The 23014-nt window shown below is 43.9% G+C and overlaps 1 protein-coding gene across 1 annotated transcript in view; it reads right to left on the reverse strand.

Annotated features, from left to right (window-relative positions):
- Nucleotides 1-23014, reverse strand: part of LOC110494842 (uncharacterized) — a 289407-nt gene that overhangs the window by 232173 nt on the left and 34220 nt on the right. Inside the window, exon 2 of the mRNA XM_036950994.2 lies at nt 20057-20114. Coding sequence (XP_036806889.1) covers nt 20057-20114 — 58 coding nt within the window. The remainder of the gene's footprint in view (nt 1-20056; nt 20115-23014) is intronic.

Below are 23014 nucleotides of genomic sequence, written 5' to 3' on the forward strand. Positions count from 1 at the left end.
CTTTCAATTGAGCAGCCCACTTCCAAAATGAGCACATCCCCCTGGCCTCCCCCGTCAACAACAATATCTGGTTTATTTGGCATACAGGAAAACACATCAACCTCATCATACCAGCATCCCCTTACACTAGGATGTTTATTCATGTGTGCTGTTGGTGAGACCACTTGTCTCACCTCGCTGGCTATCAGGTCAATAAGACGGTCATGTCTAGCAATGTACAAATCCTTGTATGAACAGCAGCCATTAACATGGGCAATGGACTCCATTACATTTGACTCAATACAAAATGGGTCATGGCTTGCAAGGTACCAATATGCTAGATTATATTTTGTTGGTAGAACTTGCAGCCTCGCCTTAACAGTAAAGTTGAAATTGCCCTCACCAATGGGAGCATTCTGGTACATGGAATGGGAGACAGAGTGGTCAGCATAGTCCAGAGCAGCGAGTTTCCTCTGCAGCCTCAGGACAGTCCAGTGTTGCAGTAGCTGCATCCGTCTGATACCAATGAGTGTTGTCCTGGATGTAAGATGAGATGTTCCATCATGGGTGACAGAAGCCTCCACATCAACACCTCAATCTGCCACAACTGCATCAGAGGCAGTCACAGGCTCAGTTTGCATATCAGTCCGTGTCCACCTGAGCTCCACTCCAGTTTGGTTGCACAGGTTGCTGAGGTCCGGCCAGTCTGACCAGACTCCAAAGCACGAGTGTCCAATTTTCCATTGGCTTTCTTCCTAAAGCCCAGGAAGTGGGTGGAACTCCTTAACTGGCTAACTCCTTAACTGTCACATTGAGCATGTTCAACAGGTGAGTCTGTCTTGTAGCAGTGTAAATCCACTCAATATTCGGGACACCTAAACCCCCGTCTCTTTTTCTTCGGGAAGACAACATCACGTGTGTTGAAACATAGCCACCTAAACCCCCGTCTCTGTGGCTCTAACACTTTTTTGGTTACATGATTCCATATGTGTTATTTCATAGTTTTGACGTCTTCACTATTATTCTACAATGTAAAAAAATAAAGAAAAACCCTTGTGTCCAAACTTTTGACTGATATTGTACAGTATGTAAAATGTATGCAGAGATTGATTCTATGCGGAGGTAGATATCAGGGTTCTTGTTAGGAAAACATTGCACTAGACATTTGAACAGCAACATTTTAATATACCTGGCATTTGAGAAATCTGCAAGACCCATATGCATTGGGTGCGTAACCTGAATAGGGCGTCCACCTACAGTGCTCAGAATGACAGAAATCCCATTTAGATTATGGTAAATTATATTAAAAGAACATGCAAGTCCAGGATGCATAGATGTGCAGACCTTCTTACCGAATTCTGATGTGCACTTTGAAGATGAGCAACGAACAGCAAAATAGTCTATTCCAAACAGACTCTGGGACAGTTGTGGGAAGACAGATCCCAAGTTCATACAACATCTAGGCCTAGCCTAAATCAATTGTTTTTTTTAAAGCAATGAGTCTGATGCAACCGATCAGAACATTTAGCTTAAAATGTTGATAAACTATTGTTTCCTCACATTATAAGCGCAGCAATGCGCACAAGGCTGTAGGCTACGTGCAAATGTTCGTTCTATAATGCATAATACGTTTGCAGATGACACAACAGTGGTCGGCCTGATCACCGACAACGACGAGACAGCCTATAGGGAGGAGGTCAGAGACCTGGCCGGGTGGTGCCAGAATAACAACCTATCCCTCAACGTAACCAAGACTAAGGAAATGATTGTGGACTACAGGAAAAGGAGGACCGAGCACGCCCCCATTCTCATCGACGGGGCTGTAGTGGAGCAGGTTGAGAGCTTCAAGTTCCTTGGTGTCCACATCAACAACAAACTAGAATGGTCCAAACACACCAAGACAGTCGTGAAGCAGGCACGACAAAGCCTATTCCCCCTCAGGAAACTAAAAAGATTTGTAATGGGTCCTGAGATCCTCAAAAGGTTCTACAGCTGCACCATCGAGAGTATCCTGACTGGTACGGCAATCGCTCGGCCTCTGACCGCAAGGCACTTCAGAGGGTAGTGCGTACGGCCCAGTACATCACTGGGGCTAAGCGGCATGCCATCCAGGACCTCTACACCAGGCGGTGTCAGAGGAAGGCCCTAAAAATGGTTGAAGAGCCCAGCCACCCCAGTCATAGACTGTTCTCTTTACGACCACATGGCAAGGGGTACCGGAGTGCCAAGTCTAGGACAAAAAGGCTTCTCAACAGTTTTACCCCCAAGCCATAAGACTCCTGACAGGTAATCAAATGGCTACCCGGACGATTTGCATTGTGTGTGTGTGTCCCCCCCCCCCCCCCCCCCCCCAAACCGCTATTTTTACGCTGCTGCTACTCTCTGTTTATCATATATGCATAGTCACTTTAACTATGCATTCATGTACATATTACCTCAATTGGGCCGACCAACCAGTGCTCCCGCACATTGGCTAACCAGGCAAACCTGCATTGTGTCACGCCACCCGCCAACCCCTCTTTTACGCTACTGCCACTCTCTGTTCATCATATATGCATAGTCACTTTAACCATATCTACATGTACATACTACCTCAATCAGCCTGACTAACCGGTGTCTGTATGTAGCCTCGCTACTTTTATAGCCTCGTTACTGTATATAGCCTGTCTTTTTACTGTTTTTATTTCTTTACTTACCTATTGTTCACATTTTTTGCACAAATGGTTATAGCCTGTAAGTAAGCTTTTCACCTGTTATATTTGGCGCACCTGACAAATAAACTTTGATTTGATTTAATGGGTTACTTTGAAGCAAGGTAAGACATGCCTCACAATATGTATTAAAATGTTCAGCTTTCAAAAATTTAAGAATATTTATTCTAAATGCATAGATACTGCCTCCAGCTCATTTCAAAGTGGTGTCTGATGCGCTGATGAAGCCTGCCTTCAGTTGCCATTTGAGATGCTGCTGCAGCAGCTCTCATGCTGTCAGGCCGATTTTCCCCTAAAAGGCTCTGTATCTGTATGCTGTGCACATAAGATACATAACGCACATACTGTATCCTACACATGCGCCAATTTAAGTCCACTAAATTATGCAAATGAACCTATAGACTGATAAGCATAACCAGTCAAATGTACTTCCATCGACTGGTATTTTCATCAATGAATAGGCTTAAAGCATTATTTCGCAATGGGATTTTTCTTGTTTTTCCCTGGACAATTGGCCGTGTAACAGTAGACCGTCCCCTCGCCCATACCCGGGCGCGAACCAGGGACCTTCTGCACACATCAACAACTGACTCCTACGAAGCGTCGTTACCCATCGCTCCACAAAAGCCGCGGCCCTTGCAGAGCAAGGGGAACTACTACTTCAAGGTCTCAGAGCAAGTGACGTCACTGATTGAAACGCTATTTAGCGCCCACGCTAACTAAGCTAGCCGTTTCACATCCGTTACACTCACCCCCCTTTTGACCTTCCTCCTTTTTCCGCAGCAACCAGTAATCCGGGTCAACAGCATCAATGTAACAGTACAAATTTAGACCGTCCCCTCGCCCATACCCGGGCGCGAACTAGGGACCTTCTGCACACATCAACAGTCACCCTCAAAGCATCGTTACCCATCGCTCCACAAAAGCCGCGGCCCTTGCAGAGCAAGGGGAACTACTACTTCAAGGTCTCAGAGCAAGTGACGTCACTGATTGAAACGCTATTTAGCGCCCACGCTAACTAAGCTAGCCGTTTCACATCCGTTACACTCACCCCCCTTTTGACCTTCCTCCTTTTTCCGCAGCAACCAGTAATCCGGGTCAACAGCATCAATGAACAGTACAAATTTAAACCGTCCCCTCGCCCATACCCGGGCGCGAACCAGGGACCTTCTGCACACATCAACAGTCACCCTCGAAGCATCGTTACCCATCGCTCCACAAAAGCCGCGGCCCTTGCAGAGCAAGGGGAACTACTACTTCAAGGTCTCAGAGCAAGTGACGTCACTGATTGAAACGCTATTTAGCGCCCACGCTAACTAAGCTAGCCGTTTCACATCCGTTACAGCCGGAACCAATTTTATTTATCGGCTTTTCACATTTATTATAGGCCAAAAGCCAGCTATTACCGGCTAATGGAAACCCTGTTTGATATTCTACACTATAGCTGTGTTTGAAATGGCAAACTACTCATACTAACCGTACAATTTGCGACATAATTTGAGTATGCTTATTGTACAAAGCCTCCAGTATTTATGCTGCAATAGTTTGTGTGTCAGGGGGCTAGGGTGAGTCTGTTTATATCTGGAGTATTTATCCTGTCTTATCCGGTGTCCTGTGTGAATTGAAGTATGCTCTCTCTAGTTCTTTCTTTCTCTCTCTCGGAGGACCTGAGCCCTAGGACCATGCCCCAGGACTACCTGGCCTGATGACTCCTTGCTGTCCCCAGTCCACCTGGCCGTGCTGCTGCTCCAGGTTCAACTGTTCTGCCTGCGGCTATGGAACCCTGACCTGTTCACCGGACGTGCTAACTGTCCCAGACCTGCTGTTTTCAAGTCTCTAGAGACAGCAGGAGTGGTGAAAATACTCTCTATGAACGGCTATGAAAAGCCAACTGACATTTACTCCTGAGGTGCTGACCTCTTGCACCCTCGACAACTACTGTGATTATTATTATTTGAACCTACTGGTCATCTATTAACATTTGAACATCTTGGCCATGTTCTGTTATAATCTCCACCCGGCACAGCCAGAAGAGGACTGGCCTCCCTTCATAGCCTGGTTCCTCTCAAGGTTTCTTCTTAGGTTCTGGCCTTTTTAGGGAGTTTTTTCCTAGCCACCGTGCTTCTACACTTGCATGGTTGCTGTTTGGGGATTTAGGCTGGGTTTCTGTACAGCACTTTGAGATATCAGCTGATGTAAGAAGGGCTTTATAAAAATACATTTGTTTATAAATAAATTTGATTTGATGATTTAGTATTCCAAAAGTACCTGGGCGACGTTTTACTTTTGTCCAAATACAAAATATAAAATCTATGGACACTATTTCTGTGCTATGTCACCCCACAATGCAATTCTTCAGAAAATTGCCGAGTATTGAGATATTGTTATCCACTTCGGCACCAACGATGTTAGGATGAAACAGTCAGATATCACCAAGCGCAACATAGCTTCAGCGTGTAAATCAGCTAGAAAGATGTGTCTGCATCGAGTAATTGTCTCTGGCCCCCTCCCAGTTAGGGGGAGTGATGAGCTCTACAGCAGAGTCTCACAACTCAATCGCTGGTTGAAAACTGTTTTCTGCCCCTCCCAAAAGATAGAATTTGTACATAATTTGCCCTCTTTCTGGGACTCACCCACAAACAGGACCAAGCCTGACCTGCTGAGGAGTGACGGACTCTGCCAGCATAGTGGAGTCAGCACCCATTATTGAGACCGTGTCTGTGCCTCAACCTAGGTTGGGCAAAACTAAACATGGCGGTGTTCGCCTTAGCAATCTCACTAGGATAAAGACCTTCTCCATTCCTGTCATTATTGAAAGAGATCATGATACCTCACATCTCAAAATAGGGCTACTTAATTTTAGATCCCTTACTTCAAAGGCAATTATAGTCAATGAACTAATCACTGATCATAATCTTGATGTGATTGGCTTGACTGAAACATGGCTTAAGCCTGATGAATTTACTCTGTTAAATGAGGCCTCACCTCCTGGCTACACTAGTGACCATGTCCCTCGTGCATCCCGCAAAGGTGGAGGTGTTGCTAACATTTACGATAGCAAATTTCAATTTACAAAAAAAAAAAAAAAAACGTTTTCATCTTTTGAGCTTCTAGTCATGAAATCTATGCAGCCTACTCAATCACTTTTTATAGCTAGTGTTTAGCCTACTACTCAATGAGGAACGCTGTATATGGCCCAGGAGGCCTACTATTTACAGGCCTCCTGGGCCATATACAGCGTTCCTCATTGAGTTCCCTGAATTCCTATCGGACCTTGTAGTCATAGCAGATAATATTCTAATTTTTGGTGACTTTAATATTCACATGGAAATCATCGACTCAGTGGGTTTTGTCCAACATGTCTCTGGACCTACTCACTGTCACAGTCCATACTCTGGACCTATTTTTGTCCCATGGAATAAATGTTGTGGATCTTAATGTTTTTCCTCATAATCCTGGACTATCGGACCACCATTTTATTACGTTTGCAATTGCAACAAATAATCTGTTCAGACCCCAACCAAGGAACATCAAAGTCGTGCAATAAATTCACAGACAACACAAAGATTCCTTGATGTCCTTCCAGACTCCCTCCGTCTACCCAAGGACACCAGAGGACAAAAATCAGTTAACCACCTAACTGAGGAACTCAATTTAACCTTGCGCAATACCCTAGATGCAGGTGCACCCCTAAAAACTAAAAACATTTCTGATAAGAAACTAACTCCCTGGTATACAGAAAATACCCGAGCTCTGAAGCAAGCTTCCAGAAAATTGGAACGGAAATGGCGCCACACCAAACTGGAAGTCTTCCGACTAGCTTGGAAAGACAAGGAAAGTGCAGTACCGAAGAGCCCTTACTGCTTTTCGATCATCCTATTTTTCCAACTTAATTGAGTAAAATAAGAACAATCCGAAATTCCTTTTTGATACTGTCGCAAAGCTACCTAAAAAGCAGCATTCCCCAAGAGAGGATGGCTTTCACTTCAGCAGTAATAAATTCATGAACTTCTTTGAGGAAAATATCATGATTATTAGAAAGCGAATGACGGACTCCTCTTTAATCTGCGTATTCCTTCAAAGCTCAGTTGTCATGAGTCTGCACAACTGCCAGGACCTAGGATCAAGAGAGACACTCAAGCGTTTTTGTACTATATCTCTTGACACAATGATGAAAATAATCATGGCCTCTAAACCTTCAAGCTGCATACTGGACCCTATTCCAACTAAACTACTGAAAGAGCTGCTTCCTGTGCATGGCCCTCCTATGTTGAACATAATAAACGGCTCTCTATCCACCGGATGTGTACCAAACTCACTAAAAGTGGCAGTAATAAAGCCTCTCTTGAAAAAGCCAAACCTTGACCCAGAAAATATAAACTAATCGGCCTATATCGAATCTTCCATTCCTCTCAACATTTTTAGAAAAGGCTGTTGCGCAGCAACTCACTGCCTTCCTGAAGACAAACAATGTATACGAAATGTTTCAGTCTGGTTTTAGACCCCATCAAAGCACTGAGACTGCACTTGTGAAGGTGGTAAATGACCTTTTAATGGCATCAGACTGAGGCTCTGCATCTGTCCTCGTGCTCCTAGACCTTAGTGCTGCTTTTGATACTATCGATCACCACATTCTTTTGGAGAGATTGGAAACCCAAATTGGTCTACACGGACAAGTTCTGGCCTGGTTTAGATCTTATTTGTCGGAAAGATATCAGTTTGTCTCTGTGAATGGTTTGTCTTCTGACAAATCAACTGTACACTTCGGTGTTCCTCAAGGTTCCGTTTTAGGACCACTATTGTTTTCACTATATATTTAACCTCTTGGGGATGTCATTCGAAAACATAATGTTAACTTTCACTTCTATGCGGATGACACACAGCTGTACATTTCAATGAAACATGGTGAAGCCCCAAAATTGCCCTCGCTAGAAGCATGTGTTTCAGACATAAGGAAGTGGATGGCTGCAAACTTTCTACTTTTAAACTCAGACAAAACAGAGATGCTTGTTCTAGGTCCCAAGAAACAAAGATCTTCTGTTGAATCTGTTAATTCATCTTAATGGTTGTACAGTCGTCTCAAATTAAACTGTGAAGGACCTCGGCGTTACTCTGGACCCTGATCTCTCTTTTGAAGAACATTTCAAGACTGTTTCAAAGACAGCTTTTTTCCATCTATGTAACATTGCAAAAATCAGAAACTTTCTGTCCAAAAATGATGCAGAAAAATTTATCCATGCTTTTGTCACTTCTAGGTTAGACTACTGCGATGCTCTACTTTCCAGCTACCCAGATAAAGCACTAAATAAACTTCAGTTAGTGCTAAATACGGCTGCTAGAATCCTGACTAGAACCAAAAAATGTGATCATATTACTCCAGTGCTAGCCTCCCTACACTGGCTTCCTGTCAAGGCAAGGGCTGATTTCAAGGTTTTACTGCTAACCTACAAAGCATTACATGGGCTTGCTCCTACCTATCTCTCTGATTTGGTCCTGCCGTACATACCTACACGTACGCTACGGTCACAAGAAGCAGGCCTCCTAATTGTCCCTAGAATTTCTAAGCAAACAGCTGGAGGCAGGGCTTTCTCCTATATAGCTCAATTTTTATGGAATGGTCTGCCTACCCATGTGAGCGATGCAAACTCCTCTTCAGTGGGTCATATGATTGAGTGTAGTCTGGCCCAGGAGTGTGAAGGTGAACGGAAAGGCTCTGGAGCAACGAACCGCCCTTGCTGTCTCTGCCTGGCCGGTTCCCCTCTTTCCACTGGGATTCTCTGCCTCTAAACCTATTACAGGGTCACTGGCTTTGTAGGGCTCTTTCATACCGTCCCTAGGAGGGGTGTGTCACTTGAGTGGGTTGAGTCACTGATGTGATCTTCCTGTCTGAGTTGGCGCCCCCCCCCCCCCCCCCCCCCCCCTTGGGTTGTGCCGTGGCGGAGATCTTTGTGGGCTATACTCGGCCTTGCCTCAGGATAATGGTAAGTTGGTGGTTGAAGATATCCCTCTAGTGGTGTGGGGGCTGTGCTTTGGCAAAGTGGGTGGGGTTATATCCTTCCTGTTTGGCCCTGTCCGGGGGTGTCATCGGATGGGGCCACAGTGTCTCCTGACAGCCTCCAGTATTTATGCTGAAGTAGGTTATGTGTCGGTTATGTGTCGGGGGCTAGTTTGTTATATCTGGAGTGCTTCTCCTGTCCTATCCGGTGTCCTGTGTGAGTATGCTCTCTCTAATTCTCTCTTTCTCTCTTTCTTTCTCTCTCTCGGAGGACCTGAGCATTGCTTGCTGTTTTGGGGTTTTAGGCTGGGTTTCTGTACAGCACTTTGAGATATCAGCTGACGTAAGAAGGGCTATATAAATACATTTGATTTGATTTAGTGTATATATTTTTTTTAAATCCTTATCTTAATTTCCATAATTACCAATTCATATTTGTAATAATGTAAGCAGTTTATGCAAGTTAGTGTTACCTCGTACCGTATTGCCATTACATAAAATTACATTTTTGGGAAGCAATTATTATTTTAGCAAACAATTATTGTGACTCATCCTATATGAGAGATGAGAGTTGCAGTATCATGCCAATCACAGTAGAGAGAGGGATAAATATCATAGAAAGAAAGTGAATCTCATTTTAGTTCTGTAACAGGTACAGGAGCACTTCTCAGACAGCCAAGGGGGTAGGAGAATTAACGAAGAGGCAACTCAAATTAACTCTGATGGATTTTATAAAACAAATTACTTAATGAACATTCTTTTTCATATCACGATAGGTACCAGATTCATCCAAATAGGTTCTGGAACAAAACAGTCCAAAATGGAGAGGTGACGGATCCTTTTCAAATTAAGCAATGGGTATAAACAGAGATGAACAACAAATTAAGTCATTGAGAAGATGTTCTGTACTAGAGTTACTTGTCTAACAGAACACAAAGGGTGTTCTTTAATGAAAGCCTCTCCAACATAATCCAGGTAGAATCAGGAATTCCTAATTTAGTCCCCTTGTTTAGGCCCCTTGCATTTTTAAATTTTTACTAACGACATGCCACTGACTTTGAGTAAAGCCAGTGTGTCTATGTATACGGATGACTCAACACTATACACGTCAGCTACGAAAGCGACTGAAATGACTGCAACACTTAACAAAGAGCTGCAGTTAGTTTCAGAATGGGTGGCAAGGAATAAGTTAGCCTTAAATATTTCTAAAACTAAAAGCATTGTATTTGGGACAAATAATTAGCTAAACCCTAAACCTCAACTAAATCTTGTAATAAATAATGTGTAAATTGAGCAAGTTGAGATGACTAAACTGCTTGGACCCTAGATTGTAAACTGTCATGGTCAAAACATTTTGATGGAGTAGTAGTTACGATTGGTTACGTCTGTTCATAATAAAGCGATGCTCTGCCTTAACACTATCAACAAGGCAGGTCCTACAGGCCCTGGTTTTGTCGCACCTTGACTACTGTTCAGTCATGTGGTCAGGTGCCACAAAACAGGACATAGGAAAATTGCAATTGGCTCAGAACAGGGCAGCACGGCTGGCCCATAAATGTACACAGAGAGCTAATATTAATAATATGCATATCAATCTCTCCTGGCTCAAAGTGGAGGAGAGATTGACTTCATCACTACTTGTAATTTTGAGAGGTATTGACATGTTGAATGCACCGAGTTGTCTGTCTAAACTACTGGCAAACAGCTTGGACACCCATGCATAAACCACAGGACATGCCACCAGAGGTCTCTTCACAGTCCCCAAGTCCAGAACAGACTATGGGAGGCGCACAGTGCTACATAGAGCCATGACTACTCTATTCCACATCAAGTAACTGATGTAGGCAGTAAAATTAGATTTAAAAAAAACATTAAAAAAACACCTTATGGATCAGCGGGGACTATGAAGCAACACAAAAAAAGGTATGTTTATTTATTTAACCTTTATTTAACTAGGTAAGTCAGTTAAGAACAAATTCTTATTTACAATGACGGCCTACCAAAAGGCAAAAGGCCTCCGGTGGGGACGGGGGCCTGGGATTAAATTGTTTTAATAAATACAATATAAATATAGTATAGAGACAACACAACACTTCATAAAGAGAGTCCTAAGACAACATCACAGCATGGTTGCAACACAACTTAACAACAAAATGGTAGTGGCACAAAACATGGTACAAACATTATTGGGCAAAGTCAACAGCACAAAGGTCAAGAAGGTAGAGACAACAATACATCACACAAAGCAGCCACAACTGTCAGTAAGAGTGTCCATGATTGAGTCTTTGAATGAAGAGATTGAGATAAAACAGGCACAGACACATGCATACACACACACTCAAAAACTTGCACGCTATACACACACATAGAAATGGATTTAGTACTGTAGATTGTGGTGGAGTAGGGGCCTGAGGGCACACAGTGTGATGTGAAAAACATGTATTGTAATGTTTTTTGTATAATTATATAAACTGCTTATATTTTGCTGGACCCCAGGAAGAGTAACTGCTGCCAAGACAGCAGCTAATGGGGATCCATAATAAATACAAATACACCTGTATTTGGGGAGTTTCTCCCATTCTTCTCTGCAGCTGTACATTGTCCATCAGTAAATAGCCCACCCAATTTACCTACCTCATCCCCATACTGTTTTTATTTATTTACTTTTCTGCACACCAGTATCTCTACCTGCACATGACCATCTGATCATATATCACTCCAGTGTTAATCTGCAACATTGTAATTATTCGCCTACCACCTCATGGCTTTTGCACACAAAGTATATATACTTTTTTTTTTCTTTTTTCTACTGTGTTATTGACTTGTTTATTGTTAACTCCATGTGTAACTCTGTGTTTTTGTCTGTTCACACTGCTATGCTTTATCTTGGCCAGGTCGCAGTTGTAAATGAGAACTTGTTCTCAACTAGCCTACCTGGTTAAATAAAGGTGAAATACATTTTTTTAAATAAAAGATCCCCTCAAGCTCTGTCAAATTGGAAAAGGAGTGTCACTGCATAGCTTTTTTCAGGTCTTTACAGAGATGTTCGATCAGGTTCAAGTCCGGGTTCTGGCTGGGTCACTCGAGGACATTCAGAGACTTGTCCCGAAGCCACTCCTGCGTTGTCTTGGCTGTGTGCTTAGGGTTGTTGTCTTGTTGGTAGGTAAACCTTCGCCCCAGTCTGAGGTCCTGAGCGCTCTGGAGCAGGTTTTCATCAAGGATCTCTTTGAACTTTGCTCCATTCATCTTTCCCTCGATCCTAACCAGTCTCCCAGTCCCTGCCACTGAAAAACATCACCACAGCATGATGCTGCCACCACCGTGCTTCACCGTAGGGATGGTGCCAGATTTCCTCCAGATGTGACACTTGGCATTCACATCCTGTTTCATCAGACCATGAATGTTACTCCTCATGGTCTAAATGCAAACTCCAAGTGGGCTGTCATGTGCCTTTTAATGAGGAGTGGCTGCCGTCTGGACACTTAACCATAAAGGCCTGATTGGTGGAGTGCTGCAGAGATGGTGGTCCTTCTGGAAGGTTTTCCCATCTCCACAGAGGAAATCTGGATCTCTGTCAGAGTGACCATCGGGTTCTTGGTCATCTCCCTGACCAAGGCCTTTCCCCCCCTTATTGCTCAACTTGGCCTTGCAGCCAGCTGTAGGAAGAGCCTTGGTGGTTCCAAACTTGTTCCATTTAAGAATTACGGAGGCCACTGTGTTTTTGCGAACCTTCAATGGTGCTTCAAATGTTTCGGTACCCTACCCAGATCTCTGCCTCAACACAATTCTGTCTCGGATCTCTAAGGACAACTCCTTCGACCTCATGGCTTGATTTTTGCTCTGACATGCACTGTCATTTGTGACCCACCGGCTCAAAACGGTCTTACAGTGGCTTGCAAAAGTATTCACCCCCCTTAGCATTTGCAAAATAATTTTGGGAGTGAAAACTTGTGTGCATAACTATTCACCCCCCCCCCCTCCCAAGTCAATACATTGTAGAGCTACCTTTTGCAGCAACTACAGCTGCAAGTCTCTTGGGGTATGACTCTATAAGCTTGGCACATCTAGCCACTGGGATTTTTTCTTTAAGTCATACCACAGATTCTCAATTGATTCTCAATTCTCAATTGGATTGAGGTCTGGGCTTTGACTAGGCCATTCCAAGACAAATGTTTCCCCTTAAACCACTCAAGTGTTGCTTTAGCAGTATGCTTAGGGTCATTGTCCTGCTGGAAGGTGAATCTCCATCCTAGTCTCAAATCTCTTGAAGACTGAAACAGGTTTCCCTCAAGAATATCCCTGTATTTAGTGCCATCCATCATTCCTTCAATTCTGACCAGTTACCCAGAGAAGGTGGAAAGTCTTAAGTTCCTCGGCATACACATCACGGACAAACTGAAATGGTTCACCCACACAGACAGTGTGGTGAAGAAAGCGCAGCAGTGCCTCTTCAACCTCAGGGGGCTGAAGAAATTAGGCTTGTCACCAAAAACACTCACAAACTTTTACAGATGCACAATCGAGAGCATCCTGTCGGGCTGTATCACCGCCTGGTACAGCAACTGCTCCTCCCACAACCGCAAGGCTCTCCAGAGGATAGTGAGATCTGCACAACGCCTCACCGGGGGCAAACTACCTGCCCTCCAGGACACCTACACTACCCGATGTCACAGGAAGGCCAAAAATATCATCAAGGACAACAACCACCCGAGTCACTGCCCGTTCACCCCGCTATCATCCAGAAGGCGAGGTCAGTACAGGTGCATCAAAGCAGGGACCGAGAGACTGAAAAACAGCTTCTATCTGAAGGACATCAGACTGTTAAACAACCATCACTAACATTGAGGGGCTGCTGCCAACATACTGACTCATCTCTAACCACTTAAATAATGAAACATTGATGTAATAAATGTATGTCACTTTCTGACCTTAGTTCCTTTTTTATGTCCCTTTTTGTTTGGTCGGGGCATGAATTGGGGTGGGAATTCTATGTTTTTCAGTCTGTTTTGTTCTGTGTGTTGTATTTCTATGTGTTTGGCCTGGTATGGTTCCCAATTAGAGGCAGCTGTCAATCGTTGTCTCTGATTGAGAACCATACTTAGGTAGCCTGTTCCCACCTGTGTTTGTGGGTAGTAGTTTGTGGGTAGTAGTTTTCTGTTTTGTGTATTGCACCTTGCAGAACTGTTAGTTTGTTGGTTTCGTTCAAGTGTTCGTTTTTATTAAACGTATTATGAATACTTACCACGCTGCACCTTGGTCTTCTCCTTCTCCCAACAACAGACGTTACAGAACTACCCACCACCAACGGACCAAGCAGCGTGGTAAAAAGAAGGAATGGACATGGGAGGACATTCTGGACGGTAGGGGGGCTACACATAAGTTATTTTACTAGGCAAGTCAGTTAAGAACAAATTCCAAATTCTTATTTTCAATGACGGCCTAGGAACAGTGGGTTAACTGCCTGTTCAGGGGCAGAACGGCAGATTTGTACCTTGTCAGCTCGGGGATTTGAACTCGCAACCTTCCACTAGGCTACCCTGCCACCACATGGGAGAAGATCCTGGCTGGAAGGGATCGCCTCCCATGGGAACAGGTGGAGGCAGCCAGGAGAGCGGAGGCAGCAGGAAAAGGGAGCCAGCAATATGAGGGAACACTGCTGGCAAGGAAGCCCCAAAAAGATCTTGGGGGGAGGGACACGGGGAGATTGGCGGAGTCAGGTAGGAAACCTGAGCCAACTCCCCGTGCTTACCGTGGCGAGAAGTTGACCGGGCAGGCACCGGGTTATGCGGTGAAGCGCACTGTGTCCCCAGTACGCGTTCTTAGCCCGGTGTGCTACATCCCAGCTCCCCGCATCTGCCGGGCTAGGGTGAGGATCCAGCCAGGGCGGATGGTGCCAGCCCTGCTCTCCACACAGCCAGTGCGAATCGGGCCAGGATATCCAGCGTTGGCTTTGCGCACTGTGTCTCCCGTGTGTCTGCACAGCCCAGTGCGTCCTGTCCTGTGCCCCGCACGTGCCGGGGTAAAATCACCATCCAGCCAGGACGGGTTGTGTAGGCCCTTAGTTCGAGACCTCCAGTGCTCCTCCACGGCCCAGTCTATCCTGTGCCTGCTCCGAGGACCATGCTGTCTCTCCGTCTCCTCCCTCCAGGTTCTCCCTCCTGTCCGGAGCTGCCAGAGCCGCCCCCCCTGTCCGGAGCTGCCAGAGCCGCCCCCCTGTCCGGAGCTGCCAGAGCCGCCCCCCTGTCCGGAGCTGCCAGAGCCGCCCTCCTGTCCGGAGCTGCCAGAGCCGCCCTCCTGTTCGAGGCCCGCGGTAAGGGTCCCCAGTCCGAGGTTGGCGGCGAGGGTCGCCACTCCAGAGGCGCCACATAAGTGGGCCAAGACTAAGGTGGAGTGGGGTCTATGTCCCGCACCAGAGCTGCCACTGCGGTGAAATGCCCACCCAGACCCTCCCCTATAGGTTCAGGTTTTGCGGCCGGAGTCCACACCTTTGGGGGGGGGGGTACTGTCACGTTCTGACCATAGTCTCTAACCTATGTTTGTGGGTAGTCGTTTTCTGTTTTCTGTATTGCACCTTGAAGAACTGTTCGTTTGTTGGTTTTGTTCAAGTGTTCGTATTTATTAAACATATTATGAATACTTACCATGCTGCACCTAGGTCTTCTCCTTCTGCCGACAGACGTTACAATGTATCACTAGCCACTTTAAACAATGCCACTTTATATAATGTTTACATACCCTACATTACTCATCTCATATGTATATACTGTACTCTATACCATCTACTGCATCTTGCATATGCCGTTCGGCCATCGCTCATTCATATGTTTATGTACATTTTCTTATTCATTCCTTTACACTTGTAAACAATGCCACTTTATATAATGTTTACATACCCTACATTACTCATCTCATGTTTATACTGTACTCTATACCATCTACTGCATCTTGCCTATGCCGTTCGGCCATCGCTCATTCATATATTTTTATGTACATTCTTATTCATGTATAAGGTAGTTGTTGTTAAATTACTTGTTAGATATTACTGCACGATCGGAACTAAAAGCACAAGCATTTCGCTACAGTTGCATTAACATCTGCTAACCATGTGTATGTGACAAATAAAATTTGATTTGTTTAGATTTACTCAGCCTATACTAATATTTATCAAATTAGTATAGGCTGAATTAGGTGCTTTTGGCTGGGGTCAAAATTATTCCAAAGACCTTACATTTTTAATATTGATACAGAAACCTTAAACAATTATTTAGATTTGTTAACCTCTCAAGTGCATTTCTTGTGACCACACCCCAAATCTAATGAGAAGACCTTAACCTCTCTAGCGTCCCACCTGGCCAACATCCAGTGAGATTGCAGAGCGCCAAATTAAATTACAGAAATACTCATTAAAATTCAGAAAACAAAACATATTTTACATAGGTTTAAATATTAACTTATTGTGAATCCAACCACGGTGTCAGATTTAAAAAATGCATTACGGCGAAAGCATACCTTACGATTATTTGAGAACATAGCCCAGCAGACAAATCAGTGGCATTGACTAGAAAACCAAAAAAAAAAAAACGACTTCCTGAATGGATTTTTCTCAGGTTTCGCCTGCCAAATCAGTTCTGTTATACTCACAGACACTATTTTAACAGTTTTGGAAACTTTAGAGTGTTTTCTATCCATATATGCATATCATATCTTCTGGGCACGAGTAGCACTCCATTTAATTTGGGCATGCTTTTCATCCAAAATTCAGAATGCTGCCCCCTACCCTAGAGAACGTTTTCAGAACAAGTTGAATGATAAAGTCATGAAAAATGTAATTACCCTTCCTGGTTTGAATTACCCTTCCTGGTTTACCCTCTAGGGTTTCCTGGTTTACCCTCTTTTTTTCACAGTAAGGTTTGACTAACACATCTGTAGAGGTATTAGCCATATTAAATTAAACTGCTCAGACTTTATTGAGACAGACTCTTTTCTCTGTATATATCAATGATGTTGCTCTTGCTGCGGGCGATTCCCTGATCCACCTCTACGCAGACGAAACCATTCCATATACTTCCGGCCCGTCCTTGGACACTGTGCTATCTAACTTCCAAACAAGCTTCAATGCCATACAACACTCCTTCCGTGGCGCTAGTAAAACCAAATGCATGCTTTTCAACCATTCGCCTGACCAGCATCACCACCCTGGATGGTTCCGACCTTGAATACGTGGACATCTATAAGTACCTAGGTGTCTGGCTAGACTGCAAACTCTCCTTCCAGACTCATATCAAACATCTCCAACCTAAAATCAAATCTAGAGTCGGCTTTCTATTCCGCAACAAAGCCTCCTTCACTCACGCCGCCAAACTTACCCTAGTAAAACTGACTATCCTACCGATCCTCGACTTCGGCGATGTCATCTACAAAATAGCTTCCAATACTCTACTCAGCAAACTGGATGCAGTTTATCACAGTGCCATCCGTTTTGTTACTAAAGCACCTTATACCACCCACCACTGCGACCTGTATGCTCTAGTCGGCTGGCCCTCGCTACATATTCGTCGCCAGACCCACTGGCTCCAGGTCATCTACAAGTCCATGCTAGGTAAAGCGCCGCCTTATCTCAGTTCACTGGTCACGATGGCAACACCCACCCGTAGCACGCGCTCCAGCAGGTGTATCTCACTGATCATAACTAAAGCCAACACCTCATTTGGCCGCCTTTCGTTCCAGTTCTCTGCTGCCTGTGACTGGAACGAATTGCAAAAATCGCTGAAGTTGGAGACTTTTATCTCCCTCACCAACTTCAAACATCTGCTATCTGAGCAGCTAACCGATCGCTGCAGCTGTACATAGTCTATCGGTAAATAGCCCGCCCAATTTACCTATCTCATCCCCATACTGTTTATATTTATTTACTTTTCTGCACTTTTGCACACCAGTATCTCTACCTGTACATGACCATCTGATCATGTATCACTCCAGTGTTAATCTGCAAAATTGTAATTATTGTCCTACCTCCTCATGCCTTTTGCACACAATGTATATAGACTCTTTTTTTCTACTGTGTTATTGACTTGTTAATTGTTTCTATGTGTAACTCTGTGTTGTCTGTTCACACTTTTATGCTTTATCTTGGCCAGGTCGCAGTTGTAAATGAGAACTTGTTCTCAACTAGCCTACCTGGTTAAATAAAGGTGGAATAAAAAAAAAATTACATTAAAAAAATTGTGCAAGTTCTCCCACTTAAAAAGATGAGAGAGGCCTGTAATTTTCATCATAGGTACACTTCAACTACGACAGACAAAATGAGAGAAAAAAACCCAGAAAATCACATTGTAGGATTTTTAATGAATTTACTTGCAAATTATGGTGGAAAATAAGTATTTGGTCACCTACAAACAAGCAAGATTTCTGGCTCTCACAGACCTGTAACTTCTTCTTTAAGAGGCTCCTCTGTCCTCCACTCATTACCTGTATTAATGGCACCTGTTTGAACTTGTTATCAGTATAAAAGACACCTGTCTACAACCTCAAACAGTCACACTCCAAACTCCACTATAGCCAAGACCAAAGAGCTGTCAAAGGACACCAGAAACCAAATTGTAGACCTGCGCCAGGCTGGGAAGACTGAATCTGTAATAGGTAAGCAGCTTGGTTTGAAGAAATCAACTGTGGGAGCAATTATTAGGAAATGGAAGACATACAAGACCACTGATAATCTCCCTCGATCTGGGGCTCCACGCAAGATCTCACCCCGTGGGGTCAAAATGATCACAAGAACGGTGAGCAAAAATCCAAGAACCACACGGGGGGACCTAGTGAATGACCTGCAGAGAGCTGGGACCAAAGTAACAAAGCCTACCATCAGTAACACACTACGCCGACAGGACTCAAATCCTGCAGTGCCAGACGTGTCCCCCTGCTTAAGCCAGTACATGTCCAGGCCCGTCTGAAGTTTTTTAGAGAGCATTTGGATGATCCAGAAGAAGATTGGGAGAATATCATATTTTCAGATCAAACCAAAATATAACTTTTTGGTAAAAACTCAACTCGTCGTGTTTGGAGGACAAATAATGCTGAGTTGCATCCAAAGAACACTGTGAAGCATGGGGTGGAAACATCATGCTTTGGGGGTGTTTTTCTGCAAAGGGACCAGGATGACTGATCCGTGTAAAGGAAAGAATGAATGGGGCCATGTATCGTGAGATTTTGAGTGAAAACCTCCTTCCATCAGCAAGGGCATTGAAGATGAAACGTGGCTGGGTCTTTCAGCATGACAATGATCCCAAACACACCGCCCGGGCAATGAAGGAGTGGCTTCATAAGAAGCATTTCAAGGTCCTGTAGTGGCCTATCCAGTCTCCAGATCTCAACCCCATAGAAAATCTTTGGAGGGAGTTGAAAGTCTGTATTGCCCAGCAACAGCCCCAAAACATCACTGCTCTAGAGGAGATCTGCATGGAGGAATGGGCCAAAATACTGGCAACAGTGTGTGAAAACCTTGTGAAGACGTTTGACCTCTGTCATTGCCAACAAAGGGTATATAGCAAAGTACTGAGATAAACTTTTGTTATTGACCAAATACTTATTTTCCACCATAATTTGCAAATAAATTCATAAACAATCCTACAATGTGATTTTCTGGATTTTTAGTTGAAGTGTACCTGTGATGAAAATTACAGGCCTCTCATCTTTTTAAGTGGGAGAACTTGCACAATTGCTGGCTAACTAAATGCTGAATGCTGAATGCTACTTAGCCTATTGCAGATCTGGACAAACAATCCACCTACCATTATTGTCACTATGACTGGTGGATAGAAGGCAGGATATACTGGTAGACTATACTGACCTGCGGCATAGTTGGTGTGCTGAAAAATGTAGTGCATAAGGGAAGATGAGGAAACTTGGCTAGGATGTAAAAAAATTATAAAGTATAACCTGCAAAAGAGTGAATGTAGACCGGGGAAAATTTGCACTACCTTCCCCTCTGCCCATTAATAATAAACCACACATCCCTCCCCAAAGCAAAAAACCCTAACCTTCTTGGTACATCCACTAACCCTAACCCTCTGGGTATGGGACAGTAGTGTTTATTACCTGAATGTCCTCTAACCCTAACCCTCTGGGTACAGGACGGTGAACAGGATGAAAACTATTTAAATGGTTCTGGAATGCACTTTGGTTCAGATTTCAAATGTTTGCCAACACGACAAATGAAGTACATACTTTTCAGTACACAACTCCATTCCTGTGTTCTTTGTGGTTGTGCCAGTTGTAAACATTGTGGTGCTAACTGATAAATATAATACTAATGGTACAAATTAACTGGTGATGAATGAATTCAAATTACTGGAGTGTGTGTGATTGTACACACCTGTTCCACTTTGATGTCATAGTCTCCTTGGATCTTCTTCCCTCTGAACAGTCTGGACCTGAGAGACAGAGATATACAGTATTTCAAATAAGAGACAGAGACATAGTCACTGGTCAAATAACCATATTGCTTGGATAGATAGGTCCTCTAACCCTACCCTCTGGGTACAGGACAGTAAACAGGAAGACAACTACTGAAATGGTTCTGGGGTGCACTTCTGTTCAGATTGCATAAGCGTGGCAATACAGCAAATGAAGTACATACTTTTCAGTACACAACCCCTTCCCTATGTTATTTTTGTTGTGCCAGTTGTACACATTGTGGCGCTAACTGATAGATATTACAATTACTATTGTTCACATAATAGGAAAGGGATGAGATTACTATAGCGTCATACTATACTACCGAAACCCATGCAGTGCAGGACTGTTATGTATCACAACCCAGGACATTAGCAGAAATGAGCTAACCTTTTTGCATTGGCTACTAACCTGTACCCAGGCACCACTATACTACCCAGTAAGCTGTTAGCAGCAGAGCAGCTGTGGAGGATGATCAGTCACTCACTGCAGCATCCAGCCTAAACCTCATTGTCTCTGGAAATGTTCCTTCAACAGAGCAGAGATTAGTTCACACACCCACACATCTAAAGGTACACTAAATGCCCAAAATTATGTTGACACCCCTTGAAAATAGTGGGTTTGGCAATTTCAGCAACACCCGTTGCTGGCAGGTATATGAAATCGCGCACAAAGCCATGCAATCTCCATAAGTACATTGTCAGTAGAATTTCCCATACTGAAGCGCTCAGTGACTTTCAACGTGGCATAGGATACCTTTCAAATGTATGCCATACTTGAGCTGCACTGGTCAACTGTAACTGATATCATTGTGAAGTGGAAACGTCTAGGAGCAACAACGGCTCAGCCGCGAAGTGGTAGGCCACACAAGCTCACAAAACGGGACCGCTGAGTGCTGAAGCTTGTGAAAATTGTCTGTCCTCGGTAGATACACTCACTACTGAGGTCCAACCTGCCTCTGGAAGCAACATCAGCACAAACACTGTTCGTCGGGAGCTTCATGAAATGGGTTTCCATGGCTGAGCAGGTGCACACTAGCCTGCGATTGCAATTCCAAGCATCAGCTGGAGTGGTGTAAAGCTCGCCGTCATTAAACTCAGCAGTGGAAACGCATTCTCTGGTGTAAGGAATCACGCTTCACCATCTGGCAGTCCAATGGACAAATCTGAGTTTGGCAGATGCCAGGAGAACGCTATCTGTCCGAATGCATATTGCCAATTGTAAAGTTTGGTGGAGGAGGAATAATGGTCAGGGGCTGTTTTTCATTGTTCAGGCTAGGCCCCTTAGTTCCAGTGAAGGGAAATCTTAACTCAACAGCATACAATGACATTCTAGATTATTCTGTGCTCCCAACTTTGTGGCAAAAGTTTGGGGAAGGCCATTTCCTGTTTCAGCATGAAAATGCCCCATGCACAAAGCGAGGTCCATACAGAAAGGGTTTGTCGAGATCGGTGTGGAAGAACTTGACTGGCCTGCACAGAGCCCTGACCTCAACCCCATTGAACACCTTTGGGATGAATTGTAAAGCCGACTGCAAGCCAGGCCTAATCTCCCAACATCAGTGCTCGACCTCACTACTTCTCTTGTGGCTGAATGGAAGCAAGTCCCCGCTGCAATGTTCAAACATCTAGTGGAAAGCCTTCCCAGAAGAGTGGAGGCTGCTATGGCACCAAAGAGGGGACCAACTCCATATTAATACCCATGACTTTGGAATGAGATGTTCAACATCTCAGACCGAGAAGGAGACTCTCGTTCCGCTAGAGGAACACCTCGCCAACAGCCAATGAAATTGCAGGGCGCCAAATACAAATCAACAGAAATCTCATAAATCAAATTTCTAGGCACCATTTAGGCACCATTTTAAAGATAAAATTCTCGTTAATCCAGCCACAGTGTCTGATTTCAAAAATGCTTTACAGCGAAAGCTCCACAAACAATTATGTTAGGTCACCACCAACTCACAGAAAAACACAGCCATTTTTCAAGCCAAAGAGAGGAGTCACAAAAAGCACAAATAGAGATAAAATTAATCACTAACCTTTGATGATCTTCATCAGATGACACTCATAGGACTTCATGTTACACAATACATGTATGTTTTGTTCAGTAAAGTTCATATTTATATCCAAAAGTCTTATTTTACATTGGCGTGTTACGTTCAGTAGTTCCAAAACATGCAGTGATATTGCATGATGATGAATGCACTCCCAGGAATTGCAGTTCCACAATAAATGCTTCCATTTATGTCCAATAGCTTCTTTTGTTAGGGCTTTTGGTAAACATATCCAAATCTGCGATCTGGTCCATTCGGACGAAACGTTCATTAAGTTATATTACAGGTCGAAGAAACTTGTCAAACTAAGTATAGAATCAATCTTTAGGTTGTTTTTATCATAAAAGTTCAATATTGTTCCAACCGGAGAATTCCATTGTCTGTAGAAAAGCACTGGAACGACAGCTACCTCTCAAGTGAAAGTGCGTGACTGAGAACGAGGCTGTAGGCAGACCACTTACTCAAAGAGCTCCCATCCGGTCCCACATCACAGTAGAAGCCTGAAACAACCTTTTAAAGACGGTTGACATCTAGTGGAAGCCTTAGGAAGTGCAACATAACCAATATCCGACTGTGTATTCAATAGGGGTGAGTTCAAAAACTACAAACCACAGATTTCCCACTTCCTGTTTGGATTTTTCTCAAGTTTTTGCCTGCCACATGAGTTATGTTATACTCACAGACATTCAAACAGTTTTAGAAACTTCAGAGTGTTTTCTATCCAATACTAATAATAAAATGCATATAGCATCTGGGACTGAGTAGGAGGCAGTTAACTCTGGGCACGCTATTCATCCAAAAGTGAAAATGCTGCCCCCTATCCCA

The sequence above is a fragment of the Oncorhynchus mykiss genome, chromosome 17 (assembly GCF_057628025.1).
Source record: "Oncorhynchus mykiss isolate SJ-2025 chromosome 17, ASM5762802v1, whole genome shotgun sequence".
Classification (NCBI taxonomy): Eukaryota; Metazoa; Chordata; class Actinopteri; order Salmoniformes; family Salmonidae; genus Oncorhynchus; species Oncorhynchus mykiss.